Source organism: Pollicipes pollicipes, unplaced genomic scaffold (assembly GCF_011947565.3).
Source record: "Pollicipes pollicipes isolate AB1234 unplaced genomic scaffold, Ppol_2.1 Scaffold_4740;HRSCAF=5597_pilon_pilon_pilon, whole genome shotgun sequence".
NCBI lineage: Eukaryota > Metazoa > Arthropoda > Thecostraca > Pollicipedomorpha > Pollicipedidae > Pollicipes > Pollicipes pollicipes.
In genome coordinates, this window is record NW_023596545.1 from 6147389 (window position 1) to 6159612 (window position 12224).

The 12224-nt window shown below is 51.6% G+C and overlaps 1 protein-coding gene across 1 annotated transcript in view; it reads right to left on the reverse strand.

Annotated features, from left to right (window-relative positions):
• LOC119098945 (pikachurin) overlaps positions 1-3739 on the reverse strand; it is a 45288-nt gene extending 41549 nt beyond the window's left edge. Inside the window, exons 1-3 of the mRNA XM_037222000.1 lie at positions 3716-3739; positions 2329-2380; positions 1621-1737 (exon numbers count right to left, since the gene is read on the reverse strand). Coding sequence (XP_037077895.1) covers positions 1621-1737; positions 2329-2380; positions 3716-3739 — 193 coding nt within the window. The remainder of the gene's footprint in view (positions 1-1620; positions 1738-2328; positions 2381-3715) is intronic.
• Between the last annotated feature and the right edge of the window lie 8485 nt (positions 3740-12224).

Here is a 12224-nt window from a genome sequence, read left to right on the forward strand (position 1 = left end):
TCTCTCTCTCTCTCTCTCTCTCTCTCTCTCTCTCTCTCTCTCTCTCTCTCTCTATCCTCTCTCTCTCTCTTCTCTCTCTCTCTCTTCTCTCTCTCTCTCTCTCTCTCTCTTTCTCTCTCACTCGCGAAGCTCCTTTGAAATGCTGAGAGCTTTGGATTTTAAGGCACACATTGGGCGTCAAAACTTGATGAAAATGTAATATTGAAAGCATGCGCAAATATCGAGCTGAGATATTTATAGCTGCAGCCTGCAGCTGGCCGGAGGCTGGTGGCCACCGCCTCCCGCACGACAGCACGTCTTCGGCCGCCTCCCGCACGACAGCATGTCCTCCGTCGCCTCCGGCACCACAGCATGTCTTCTGTCGCCTCCCGCACCACAGCATGTTCTCCGCCGCCTCCCGCACCACAGCATGTCTGCCGTCGCCTCCCGCAGTACAGCACGCCTGCCGCCGCCTCCCGCAGTACAGCATGTCCTCCGCCGCCTCCCGCAGTACAGCACGTCTGCCGCCTCCTCCCGCACTACAGCATGTCCTTCGCCGCCTCCCGCACTACAGCATGTTTTCCGCCGCCTCCCGCACTACGGCATGTCCTCCGCCGCCTCCCGCACTACAGCATGTCCTCCGCCGCCTTCCGCACTTTAACACGCTTGCCCCCGGCTCACGAGCGCTCCTCGCCATAAGATTGAAACCCGCCTGTGGCACGCTTGTCTTCGCCTAAAGCGCATCAGATGGGAGGATTGGCCAGTGGCGGTTTTTCGTAATAGAAAACGGCTCGTGCGTTGCGAACCACACAAACAACGACATTAGAAGCGAGTGAGCGTATTGGCCCAAAACACGGTCGATGGCAAAGATGGCATTGTGGTGTTAGCAAAAGTTTCGTGGATGGGAAAGCTACAGGTGACAAAGCTCACATATTGGGTTTAAGTTCACGCTCACTCTCATTCGATTTTCCAAACAGCTGGTTCCCAATACCGTTGAAGCACTGCAGAAACACAGATTCGCTTATCAGCCTGGTGCAGACCAGCTAATCTTATGTCGTACCGGTTTTCAATTGAATCTGGGACACTGCGGCAATCCGGATGACTTCGAGTTATTGGCGGATGTTATTAGGAGATGTTTTCGCCGTAAATGTGTCAATAACTAGATCTAGATTAAGAAAACATTGCTATTCGTTCTTCCCTGCCCCATTGGTGTCATGCTCAGTCAAGGGCTGTGGTACTCCTTAACCCAGCCTGATGGTGGCGTGTTGCTGTCGTAAGCAACGTTTATATTTAGAAGGATTTAAACTGTACAAGACAAAGAAACTGAGCATTGCTTTCCGCTAAGGATCGCATGAATATATCATGCTAACTACGTGAAGTGGGATACACTCAGATCCACACGCATTGCATTTGGGCTTTGAGGAACCTATTTGAACTGGTATAGCGACTACTCAATTGCGATTACACAGTTGCGACCACACCTGACTGCTTCTAATTTCGCTTCCCCTCCGTCTCCCCTTCACACCGCGCTCTCTGGTCTCGCTCCACTTCTTCGCCCTCTCACCCCTGCTCGTCTCCCGTCCGGACATCCTCTGGACAGCCCCCTGACTCATCCGTCCCAGCTCGGTCGGCGTGACTCACCGTCACACTTGTATCCGTTGTCGTTGAGCACGAAGCCCGGCCGGCAGCCGCACTCGTACGTGCCGTCGTGCAGGTCGTAGCAGGTCTGGTCGCACGCGCTTCCGCGAGAGCAGCTCCCTGCGCGCAGGATACGGTGTTAGTCACCTCCGCACAGGAGAGCGGTGTCAGTCACCTCCGCACAGGAGAACGGTGTCAGTCGCCTCCGCACAGGAGAACGGTGTCAGTCGCCTCCGCACAGGAGAACGGTGTCAGTCGCCTCCGCACAGGAGAACGGTGTCAGTCGCCTCCGTGCAGGACGGTGTCAGTCGCCTCCGCGGAGGACGGTGTCAGTCGCCTCCGCACAGGGGGACGGTGTCAGTCGTCTCCGTGCAGGAGGACGGTGTCAGTCGCCTCCGCGCGGGATACGGTGTCAGTCACCTTCGCGGAGGACGGTGTCAGTCGCCTCCGTGCAGGGGGACGGCGTCAGTCGACTCCGTGCAGGAGAACGGTGTCAGTCGTCTCCGTGCAGGAGGACGGTGTCAGTCGCCTCCGCGCGGGATACGGCGTCAGTCACCTCCGCGGAGGACGGTGTCAGTCGCCTCCGCGGAGGACGGTGTCAGTCGCCTCTGCGCGGGATACGGTGTCAGTCACCTCCGCGGAGGGCGGTGTCAGTCGCCTCCGTGCAGGAAGACGGTGTCAGTCACCTCCGCGGAGGACGGTGTCAGTCACCTCCGCGGAGGACGGTGTCAGTCACCTCCGCGGAGGACGGTGTCAGTCGCCTCTGCGCGGGATACGGTGTCAGTCACCTCCGCGGAGGGCGGTGTCAGTCGCCTCCGCGGAGGACGGTGTCAGTCGACTCCGTGAGCCCGCTGACTCTACTGACAGGATGAGAACATGTTCGTTGGAGGGAGATAGCGGGCAAATTAGTCCATTTTAGGATGGCATTAAGTAGGTCAACAGGGCCAACTTGAATTGGTTTGCAGCATTCCTTCGGAAATTCTCAACACCAGTGCGTTCATCGAACGAGCAACTCAATTAAGTCTACTGAAGACGAACAAACGTCATTTGAGCCAAGAACACGGGAACGCGCTGGCCATTGGGAGTTACCTCACCTCTCCCGTGTGCGCACACTGAGAAGTGAAAGCATGTGAGATTCGCTCTGAGTGAAGACATGAATACGTAGCCAACATAGTCCACTTGGCGATGAAGCACTTGTGAATCGCAATTTGCCAGAACCTACACTTTTGTCTTCATAATAAAATGCGCTTCCCGACAGACAGAACCGCGTCCCGGGGAAACTGAGAAAACAATTGAAATATTAAAAGAGACTTGTTAGAGAGTGGGCACATGTAGAACGAGCAAGGAGCGAGCCAGTATGATAAAAATACACGTTGAGACAACTGTATCAAGCGCAGTTGATAAGTCAGATCGCCCCTATTCAAACTGTTCCAAAGGTGCCAAATGAAGAAATTCACAATTTACTCCGGTTTGAAATTTAGCCTTGGCTGAGAGATCACAAATGACATGAACATATGTCTCGCAGAATGTGGCATGCAATGTCGCTTTCCTTCTCCGAAAATGTAATGTTTAACAAACCAGTCTAAAAAAAAATAATCAATTAACTTTATCGTCAAACCCTTCCTTTCAAATACTTGCAGTCCATAACATCATTATCTTTAATCATTCGCAGTCGCTTATAGCTGTTATTCAACGGTTTCTGGAATGGTGTTCCGGGAGTAAACCATTCAAGGTCTTACATTTTTCTCATCCCACAGCAATCTGCTTTCAAATTTAATGCCTTTCCCAATCTGGTCTGTTTTTCTAGCGCCCAGGAAAGCCCAGAGGCAAATAACTTACTAAGCAAGCGCAGCACCGGAATCCGATTACATGTACGATAACATGGTTCCCTGAAGTTGTTGAGCATAACGAGTTCACTGGCTCAGCTCCCGCGCCGGCTTAAGCCGGCCGACCTTCGCCTCACTGGTTCCGAGTACGAAATTGGCCCCTGCTCCGGAAAACCGCCTAGAGTTGGCAGTTTGGTGGTGACGACTGCAGGCTGGCTGCATGACACCACCGTCACTCGTCTTGGTTGGGGTTATGGCCGTGTCAACGGCACCATGGTGCGTGTGAACTCCTCCATTGCGACTCGAAGGACGCAATGCAGACATCGCTGCGCTCTCATCGACCGTATCGGGACAGCAATGAGGACACTGACCGGGTGGTCCCAAAGTTTTACGATAATTGCCAGGCTATTTGTCGGAGTCTTTATCTGTAGGACCACCGACGCGGCCATGTGTCAGGATGTCTGCCGCCTTGACGCTGGTGAAATATGGATAGCTGGGGCCGTGACTCAGGATCTGGAGACTGCGATGCCTGGACTCTAGCCATTTCACCACGTACAGCCCAAGATCCGGGGCAGGATTAGCCCCAAAGCATTCTGATAAGGAGTGAGACACTTTTGAGCATCTTGAAAATGTGCGTACTTGATACGTTAAGATCGATAAAGAGTGAACTCTGGCGGGAAACCTAAGACTACGCGTGCCCTCTGCCAGAAACGTATTGATGGTCGAGCTTGGAAGCAGCTGCAGTTCCTTTTAAGTGTAGGGACAACTGCACACCGTGAGGTTATCATGGACACTGCTGACCCTGTGACAGTCCGGGGTAGCCGCAAGCCATGGAATGGCTTGAAAACACTAACACTTTCTTATGGGAACTGCTGATATCCGCAAATTCCGGGGTTGTCATGCAAGACTGCAGATCCAGTGGCGGGGGTGGGCGGGCTGTTGCAGGGATTTTGGGGCAGCCTGCGGCAGGCTGCAGGCCTGGCGCGGGCCGGCGGTGTCTCCCCCTCGGCAGACGTGAAGGCGTGGGACGCTGCTTGCCGCTCTCACGGCTCCCTTTGCGAACAGTGGCGGCGGCGTGTATCGATCGGAGGGGCGGCACGTGCCGTCAACACCGCGCGGTGAGCAGCGCTGGCTAGGGCTGGCGCCAGACCCCTGCCGTTCCGGCACACGGGCACGGCCCGGCCAGGGCAGCAGAGCCTGGTCGGGCCGCAAATGTATGCCCGACGGATGCAGGCCGGCTGATCACAGTACGGTCACACCATCTCGTGACATGACAGCCTCATCATCACACCATCTCGTGACATGCAACCTCATCATCACACCATCTCGTGACATGACAGCCTCATCATCACACCATCTCGTGACATGACAACCTCAGCATCCCACCATCTCGTGACATGACAACCTCAGCAACACACCATCTCGTGACATGACAGCCTCATCATCACACCATCTCGTGACATGACAGCCTCATCATCACACCATCCCGTGACATGACAACCTCATCATCACACCATCTCGTGACATGACAGCCTCATCATCACACCATCTCGCGACATGACAGCCTCAGCATCCCACTATCTCGTGACATGGCAACCTCATTATCCCACTATCTCGTGACATGACAACCTCATCATCACGCTATCTCGTGACATGGCAACCTCATTATCACACCATCTCGTGAGATGACAGCCTCATCATCACACCATCTCGTGACATGACAGCCTCAGCATCACACCATCTCGTGACATGACAACCTCAGCATCCCACTATCTCGTGACATGGCAACCTCATTATCACACCATCTCGTGACATGACAACCTCATCATCACGCCATCTCGTGACCTGACAGCCTCATCATCACACAATTTCGTGACATGACAACTTCACGCAGTTCCGAACGCTGTGCTGTAATATCCATTCCATGGCAAAGGACACGATTTATTACCTTCTTAAGCCGAGAGCTACTGGGACACTTTCCACTATACGACTCACTGGGTTTTATTTTCATGGTCCGTGCAGCTAACTTCGCAGCCAATCAATCCAAGACGCTGACGCAAAGGCCGGAATTGGCAACCCGACATTTTTGTAGAGCAAAAACAAATCTATCATCCTGAAGATAATCGGTAAGATCAAGTTCCAGGTCAAGAAAAAGAGCCTCTTTCATAGGCGAGCTGTATAACCAATAAACCCCTGTTTCAGGATCTTATCTTTATCACGAAAGGTGGAGTACCTCTAATTTTATATCGCATGGCCCTTATTACATGCTGCACTGCTGAGAAACACAATTTCTCTTTCTACCGGCGCAAATTATGGCATGCGTGACTGCACTGTGAAACATCGCATTTCCCTGTACTTCTGCATGGACCTTTAAATGCTTGCTAACGAAAAAAGAAACATCTAAGAGGTTTCAATCAGATATTTTTTTACAAATCACATAATATAGCAATTTGAAATTTCATCCATAGGGTAAAATCCAAAAGTAGAAAAAGCGTAGCGTGGAAAATCCAAGCGTAGAAAATGAATCTTTGAGGTAAGCTAGTAAGCCCTTTATTCTATAAATGACTTAAGGTCAAGTCAGGTCACTTCAGGTAACGAGGGCGTGATAAATGTTTGACAAGGAAAATAACGCAATATGTGCTCACACATAATAGTTGTCAAAGGTTTTGGAAGTTGACTGCTGACGACCACCGATGACTCGCTTCTTACATACCTACTTGCAAACTGGAAACACATGCCGTACGCATCAATATGATGAAGACCGTCAAGTAACCTGCACCGAGCCCACCGGTGACCCAGCATAACTTAGGCCAGCCGTGGTGAAAAGTGATCTGAGTCTCTACCTGCACGCACATGGACTCCTCTTTCCATACTGCTCTGATAATATTGTATAACAGGAAGATAACAGCAGACGGTAAAATAAATTAAATGACTCACACTGGGGGCTTACTTGGAGGCGCTGCCTGTTTCAGCACTCCAGCTCAAATTGCTTTGGTATCTTTTTAAAATGTTGAGCGGAGCGAGCAAAAAGACCCAGAGACTCGCGGTTGAAATGTAGTGTTGCACTTAGTCACAACTACTTTCATACAGAAATGCTTCCAGGCCGCGCGCACGATGGCCGGTATCACGGAGTGAGCCGACTCTGCGGACGCTTCTCTGTGAACGTGCCAGCGGCGTAATTTCGCAAAATAAGTTGGGGGAGGGTAGCAGGGAAATGTCGGGAGCTGGGGAGGTAGCAGAGAAACTAATAAACTTGATCGCAAATGCACAAAAAGCAGTTACACCCCGAGTCGAGCAGCGTTAGGGAGCTGGATTCGTGCGGCTGAATAAGAGACCCGCCTTATTCTGCACGCTCTTTTCCTGTGGTTATTACTCTTAAGCTGCAAATGCTTCATGCAAATCCACACAGAATTGATGTCTTCCCTGAATTCAGCTGCAAAAAGGACTTTAAGTTAAATTACAAGTGCTACATATTTATTTACCTTATCTTTTAAAAAAATTATATATTTCCCGCGTCAATCAGTCTCCTAAAAGACGAACTCTACCTTGGTTGCAACTGCTTCACCCGTAGCCGATATGTATCTACCAGCTGCGGCCCTGACAGGGCAGCAATCCAAATGGATTTAATTGCAGAATGCACGCATCCGGACCGACAGGCTGATCTAAATTGGGAGTGGTAATGCTCTGATTCAGGGAGCATTGCTGGATAAGTATACACCTATAAATTACTATAAGCTCTGTAGCGGCTTCTGCATTACAGTGGGGTGTGGTTTTAATCTAAACGCAGCATAAGACGGGACGGAACATTTGGTGGTCTCAACGAGCAAATACAAGTCTCGCCTTCGCACTCTTTTTTGCCGCAGTCAAAACCTCCCCCGCCGCAAGTGCGCGAGCCTTGAGTGTATGTACTTCATCGATTCCATTATCAACTATCTGGTAGGGGTACGATGCAATCATGACGGCATCGGAATGGCGTTACGGCATCGTGAGTTGGTTAGAAAAGAGGCATAGTGGGATAATACTGCGACAACAGTGGGTAGCAGAATGTTATGCTTTCGTAAACTGAGCAAAACAGAGGATTAGTAACTACAGTTCAGTAGTTGATAACATAGCATTTCGACATTACGGTTACATGTTTTATCTTCGTTTTGAATTGGTTGTGTTTTCAACACTATGTTAAGATAGCAGCTTATTTCGCCATTCTAAAAACTTGAAGTACTGATTACCACCCATTACACCACCGATAACATAAAATGCCCGTCTACGATCATGTACAGCTCGCGTGAAATAAGTTAACCTGGCTGGTCAAAATTTACCTAGCGACTTTGATAGCTCGGCAGCCTCCACGCGAGCCGCCGGCACTGCGCAGAGGCCGCTCCGGCGCCAGTGCAGAGCTGAGTGGGTGCAGCCGCACAAAGGTATATGCACTCCTTGCAGTTGTTAATTCTCAGAGCTGTCATAAATCTGCTTGCTGCGGTGCCCAGAATTCTCGTTTTTCAGTGAGATCGACATGATGCAATTGCTTGCAAGCCATTCGTAACGGCACTGAATGTATGCCCTTCAACATATTTTAATCGCAGGGTTGTACCTAGATAGCGCTATATGTGTCTGACTACGCCGGGCGCTGCAGCGATGTTGGAACATAGAGAAGGTGTGTTGTCTATTTCAGTATAATCGAATTCAACTTGGCGAGAACCGTGCTGTATGTTCGTCTAGCTTGGCGAGAACTGTGCTGTATGTTCGTCCAGCTTGGCGAGAACTGCGCTGTATGTTCGTCCAGCCTGCAAGCTTTCCCAATTGGTATGCTAAGTATTACGCATCGACACAAAATCATGAAGCAGCCTAACAAAATTGCAATTTCTTGGGCAGGACACCGATGATGTAGTGGTTAAGCTATACCTCTGGGAAACTGGAGGTACGGGATCGATTCCACGCGGTGTCCGCTCGTCCAGCCAGGGTAAGGAGCGGGCGACACCGTGTAGCCTCAGCAGCTCAGTGGGTCGTTAATCCCTACAGACGAGCTTGGTAACGGCACGAGTCTCGATTTAATAACACGCGGTCAAAACGTTTACCCCATGCATGACGAGGGCACTTATATAATGTAAGAAGTGATCGTAATAAAAGCTGATATCAATAGTCAAAAATACCAATTTACTTACCAGCTTACCACGAATTACTATACTCACTTACGTAATGTTATAAATTATCGCAACAAAACCGCAAGCCGGCATCCACAGTCTTACATACCTACTTCAACCCAAGAATCTTCCAGCGCATAAGCAAAATGACGTTATGAGTAGCTTTAGATACATGAATGAAAACGTCTGTACGTCCTTCTTCCTGCATAGTTTACTGTAATCTCGTCCGCCTAATTTAAGCACGCACGTTTCTTACATTGTTCTTTACCTTACACAACAGGGGTCGTCGCGCGTGGTACGCCTTGTTATTCCGGTTCGGTATTCTCGGCAAACAAACATCTTTGGTCTCTTGTCAATGCAGCATTTACACAGTGAGCGCTTGTTCAGTGACCTGGCGTTATCTCCGCTGCGTTTGTTGGGCATCTAGCGCGAAATGAGCATTTAAAGCACACACAAAGGAGCGTAGTCATCAACCCTCAGCACATTAGTTCAACAAAACCCTCTTGGCGGAGAGCACACCTGCTCCCCCATTTCGGCAGTGGTGAGGACTGGAAACAAAACATTTCTGATTCCGTCCAAATATCGGAGCAGAGCAGCCAGATTCCGCGTGTTCCCGTCGCTCGTTAAAACAAAGGGCAGCAGCCCTGCGCGCCGTGCTCAAGATGATCCGAGATAGCGGACGAGCCGCGCCGCGTGCGTTTAAGATGCGCATCATTCGTGCTGCTCAACGCCGCCAGATCCCGCTAAATCCGCCAGCCGCACCCGAAGCGGGCGGCGAAAGCCCAAGCGTCGTGTGGCCCCATCCAATGCGTCAAGCCACGCTCCGCCGTGCATATTCAAGGCCCAATGGACTCGAAAGTCAGCCGCCAATCGCCAATTTCGCAGAAGATCTCCGCCATCCATCGTGTGTTCTGGCATTCGCAGCCGGCTAAAGACGCGCAGAGTCATCTGACGGCCCTGCGTTGGCCGCCGCGGCCCGGGCGCGCCGCCCGTGGTGTGACATGACCGTCGGGCGCCGCCGCCATCAGCGGTCGTTGCTATGGACGCCGTCGGTCGGGCGCCGGTCGTCACAGAGCCGTACACGAGGCCGTCGAGCGGTCGGCCGGGATCGATGGTACCAAGCGGCGGCGGCGGGAGTCGCCCCGTAACGTGCCGCCGCACCAAACAGTGGCCGCTGGCGCCGGTCGATCCGTCACCCGGCTGTCCCGCACCGGCGGATTAGAGCCCGGCCCCACCGGCGATCACGGCGAACGGGCGGCAGCACCGCGCCGAGACGCATGGCTGCTGGGACAGCGGCGGCGCAGAGGTGTGGGTGCTGGGACAGCAGTGACGCAGAGGTGTGGGTGCTAATACAGCAGTGAAGCAGAGGCGTAGGTGTTGAGACAGCAGCAACGTAAAGATGTGGGTGCTAGGACAAGGGCGTTGCAGAGGCGTGGGTGCTGCGACAGCGGCGGCGCAGAGGCGTGGGTGCTGGGACAGCGGCGGCGCAGAGGTGTGGGTGCTAGGACAGCGGCGGCGCAAAGGTATGGGTGCTGGACAGGGGCGGCGCAGAGGTGTGGGTGTTGGGACAGCGGCGGCGCAAAGGTATGGGTGTTGGACAGCGGCGGCGCAGAGGTGTGGGTGCTGGACAGGGGCGGCGCAGAGGTGTGGGTGCTGGGACAGGGGCGTTGCAGAGGCGGGGGTGTTAGGACAGGGGCGTTGCAGAGGCGGGGGTGTTGTGAAAGCGGCGGCGCGGAGGTACGAACGCTGAGACAACGGAGGTGTAAAGGCACAGATGCCTGAATAGGGGCCGCACATCAACATGTGTCATGTGATGTTGTCATGGAGCAGGGGAGAACGATACTGAGCCAGAAGTGAGTGATGTGAACACAAGGACAGAGGAGAGAGAGCAGTGCCGGTGGGAATGCGTGACAGGGCATTTGAACTGAGAGCTGAGACAGAAAAGTGGTGTGGACATAGTTTGTCATAAGAACCAGGTACGGGGACTAACTAAGACTGGGGACATAACACGAGCGCAGTGCCAGGAACGCTCGGACAACTATGCAGCACCAGAACAGCGCAGTGAGCGCAATTGTCCCAGTCAGCGCGGGGAACCTCCAGTTGCCACAACCCCTGGTCATCGGTAAACAATATTTGAATGGGGGCGTGAAGCATATTAGCCCAAAACTGGACCATGGTCTGGAACACATGGCCACGATCCACAATAGTAGTTCATTTGTTCTGCAGCGCACGCGGCCGCTTTGGCCATTAACCTTGTAATACGACTTCATGTAAGCAAAAGACGACCTGAGTTCCTGGTTTTTCAATATGATGAGTTGGGAGTTCTGTGCTGGCAGGGATCCACCGTCACTATGAAGATGTCTTTGAGCATATAAGAGAAGACTTAACAGTGATAACTTGAAGTAGTCCCTGTATTGAGCTTCATAAACTTGGTATAATTGGCACACCTTGAAACATCGAGTTTTATCGGGATAACCAATGATCACTTAATGCCATCGTTTAATTAGCCATTCTTGGTATATCGTGCGCCGCCCCTTCCCCCCCCCCCCCCTAACTCAATCGGTTAGAGCACCTGCTTCCCAATTTGCTGGTAGCAAGGAGGGTGGGCTCGAGTCGCTTAAGCGCTCGCTATTTCGCCCTGGCTGGGATGGCCTATGGCCTGTGGCAGCGGCCGTTAAAGGTCACATAAGGTCACGTGCGGGGAGGAACGTGTCGAGCATTCCGACATGCTAAACTTTCGCCATAAAATGATGCTGTTGACCTGGAAATTCACGACGGAATGATGGGGTAAGGGCTCAGGCAATAAGCTCTGCTTAGTGCCTGCTAAACTCTGCTTAGTGGGATATGATCCAAGAAAATCATCCAATCAAAGTGTTGAGACAAGTTTGTTGTATGGAATAAGATATTAGAGGTCGATCATTATTACTACACCTAGTTAGTACGTAGTTATTAGTTAGTAGTAGTTAGTAGTTAGTAGCAGTTAGTAGTTAGTAGTTAGTAGTTAGCGGAAGCACCTGGGAGCACGGCACCCTCCGCCGGGCTGGACACATTTCGCCTGGACGCGGGACACCGACAAATTGGGGAGAGGGTGCCCGGTGGCATCCGCCGCTCGGCGGCAGCGTTTGCTGCTTTGTGAACAGATACTCCTTGACAATGCTGCACAGAAAACATGGTCACACTGAAAGGGATGACGGGCTTTTGATTCGACGAATGAGAACCTGTCGAAGCTGTAAAGTGCTCAAGCATATAAGCTTGTCACGCTAACATCGACAATGTTTCCCGTGAATTATTTGGAACGAAACATATAGAAGTAAAATCTTGAAGGGCATCATGGACTACGGTCTCTCATGAAAATACGTGCTTTTCTTTCCTGCTTGTAATTCAGACCTCCTTTCTTTACGAATAGCGATTAGTTACAGCGGTAGGGAGCTGTGATTATTGTTTACAGATCACAGATTTCCGTAAAGCCATAGCGTCTATTTTAGTAAAGAAAGACGTGTATGAAGGTGCCACCGTGTTTTGAGGTATCGTCTAACTACGTATAGCCAAGGCTGCATCATTTTCAAGCCACAAGCGGTTTTTACGAAGACCTACTGGGCAAATGGTTGTCCAACACGCATCGAAATTGCTGTAATGCCCATAA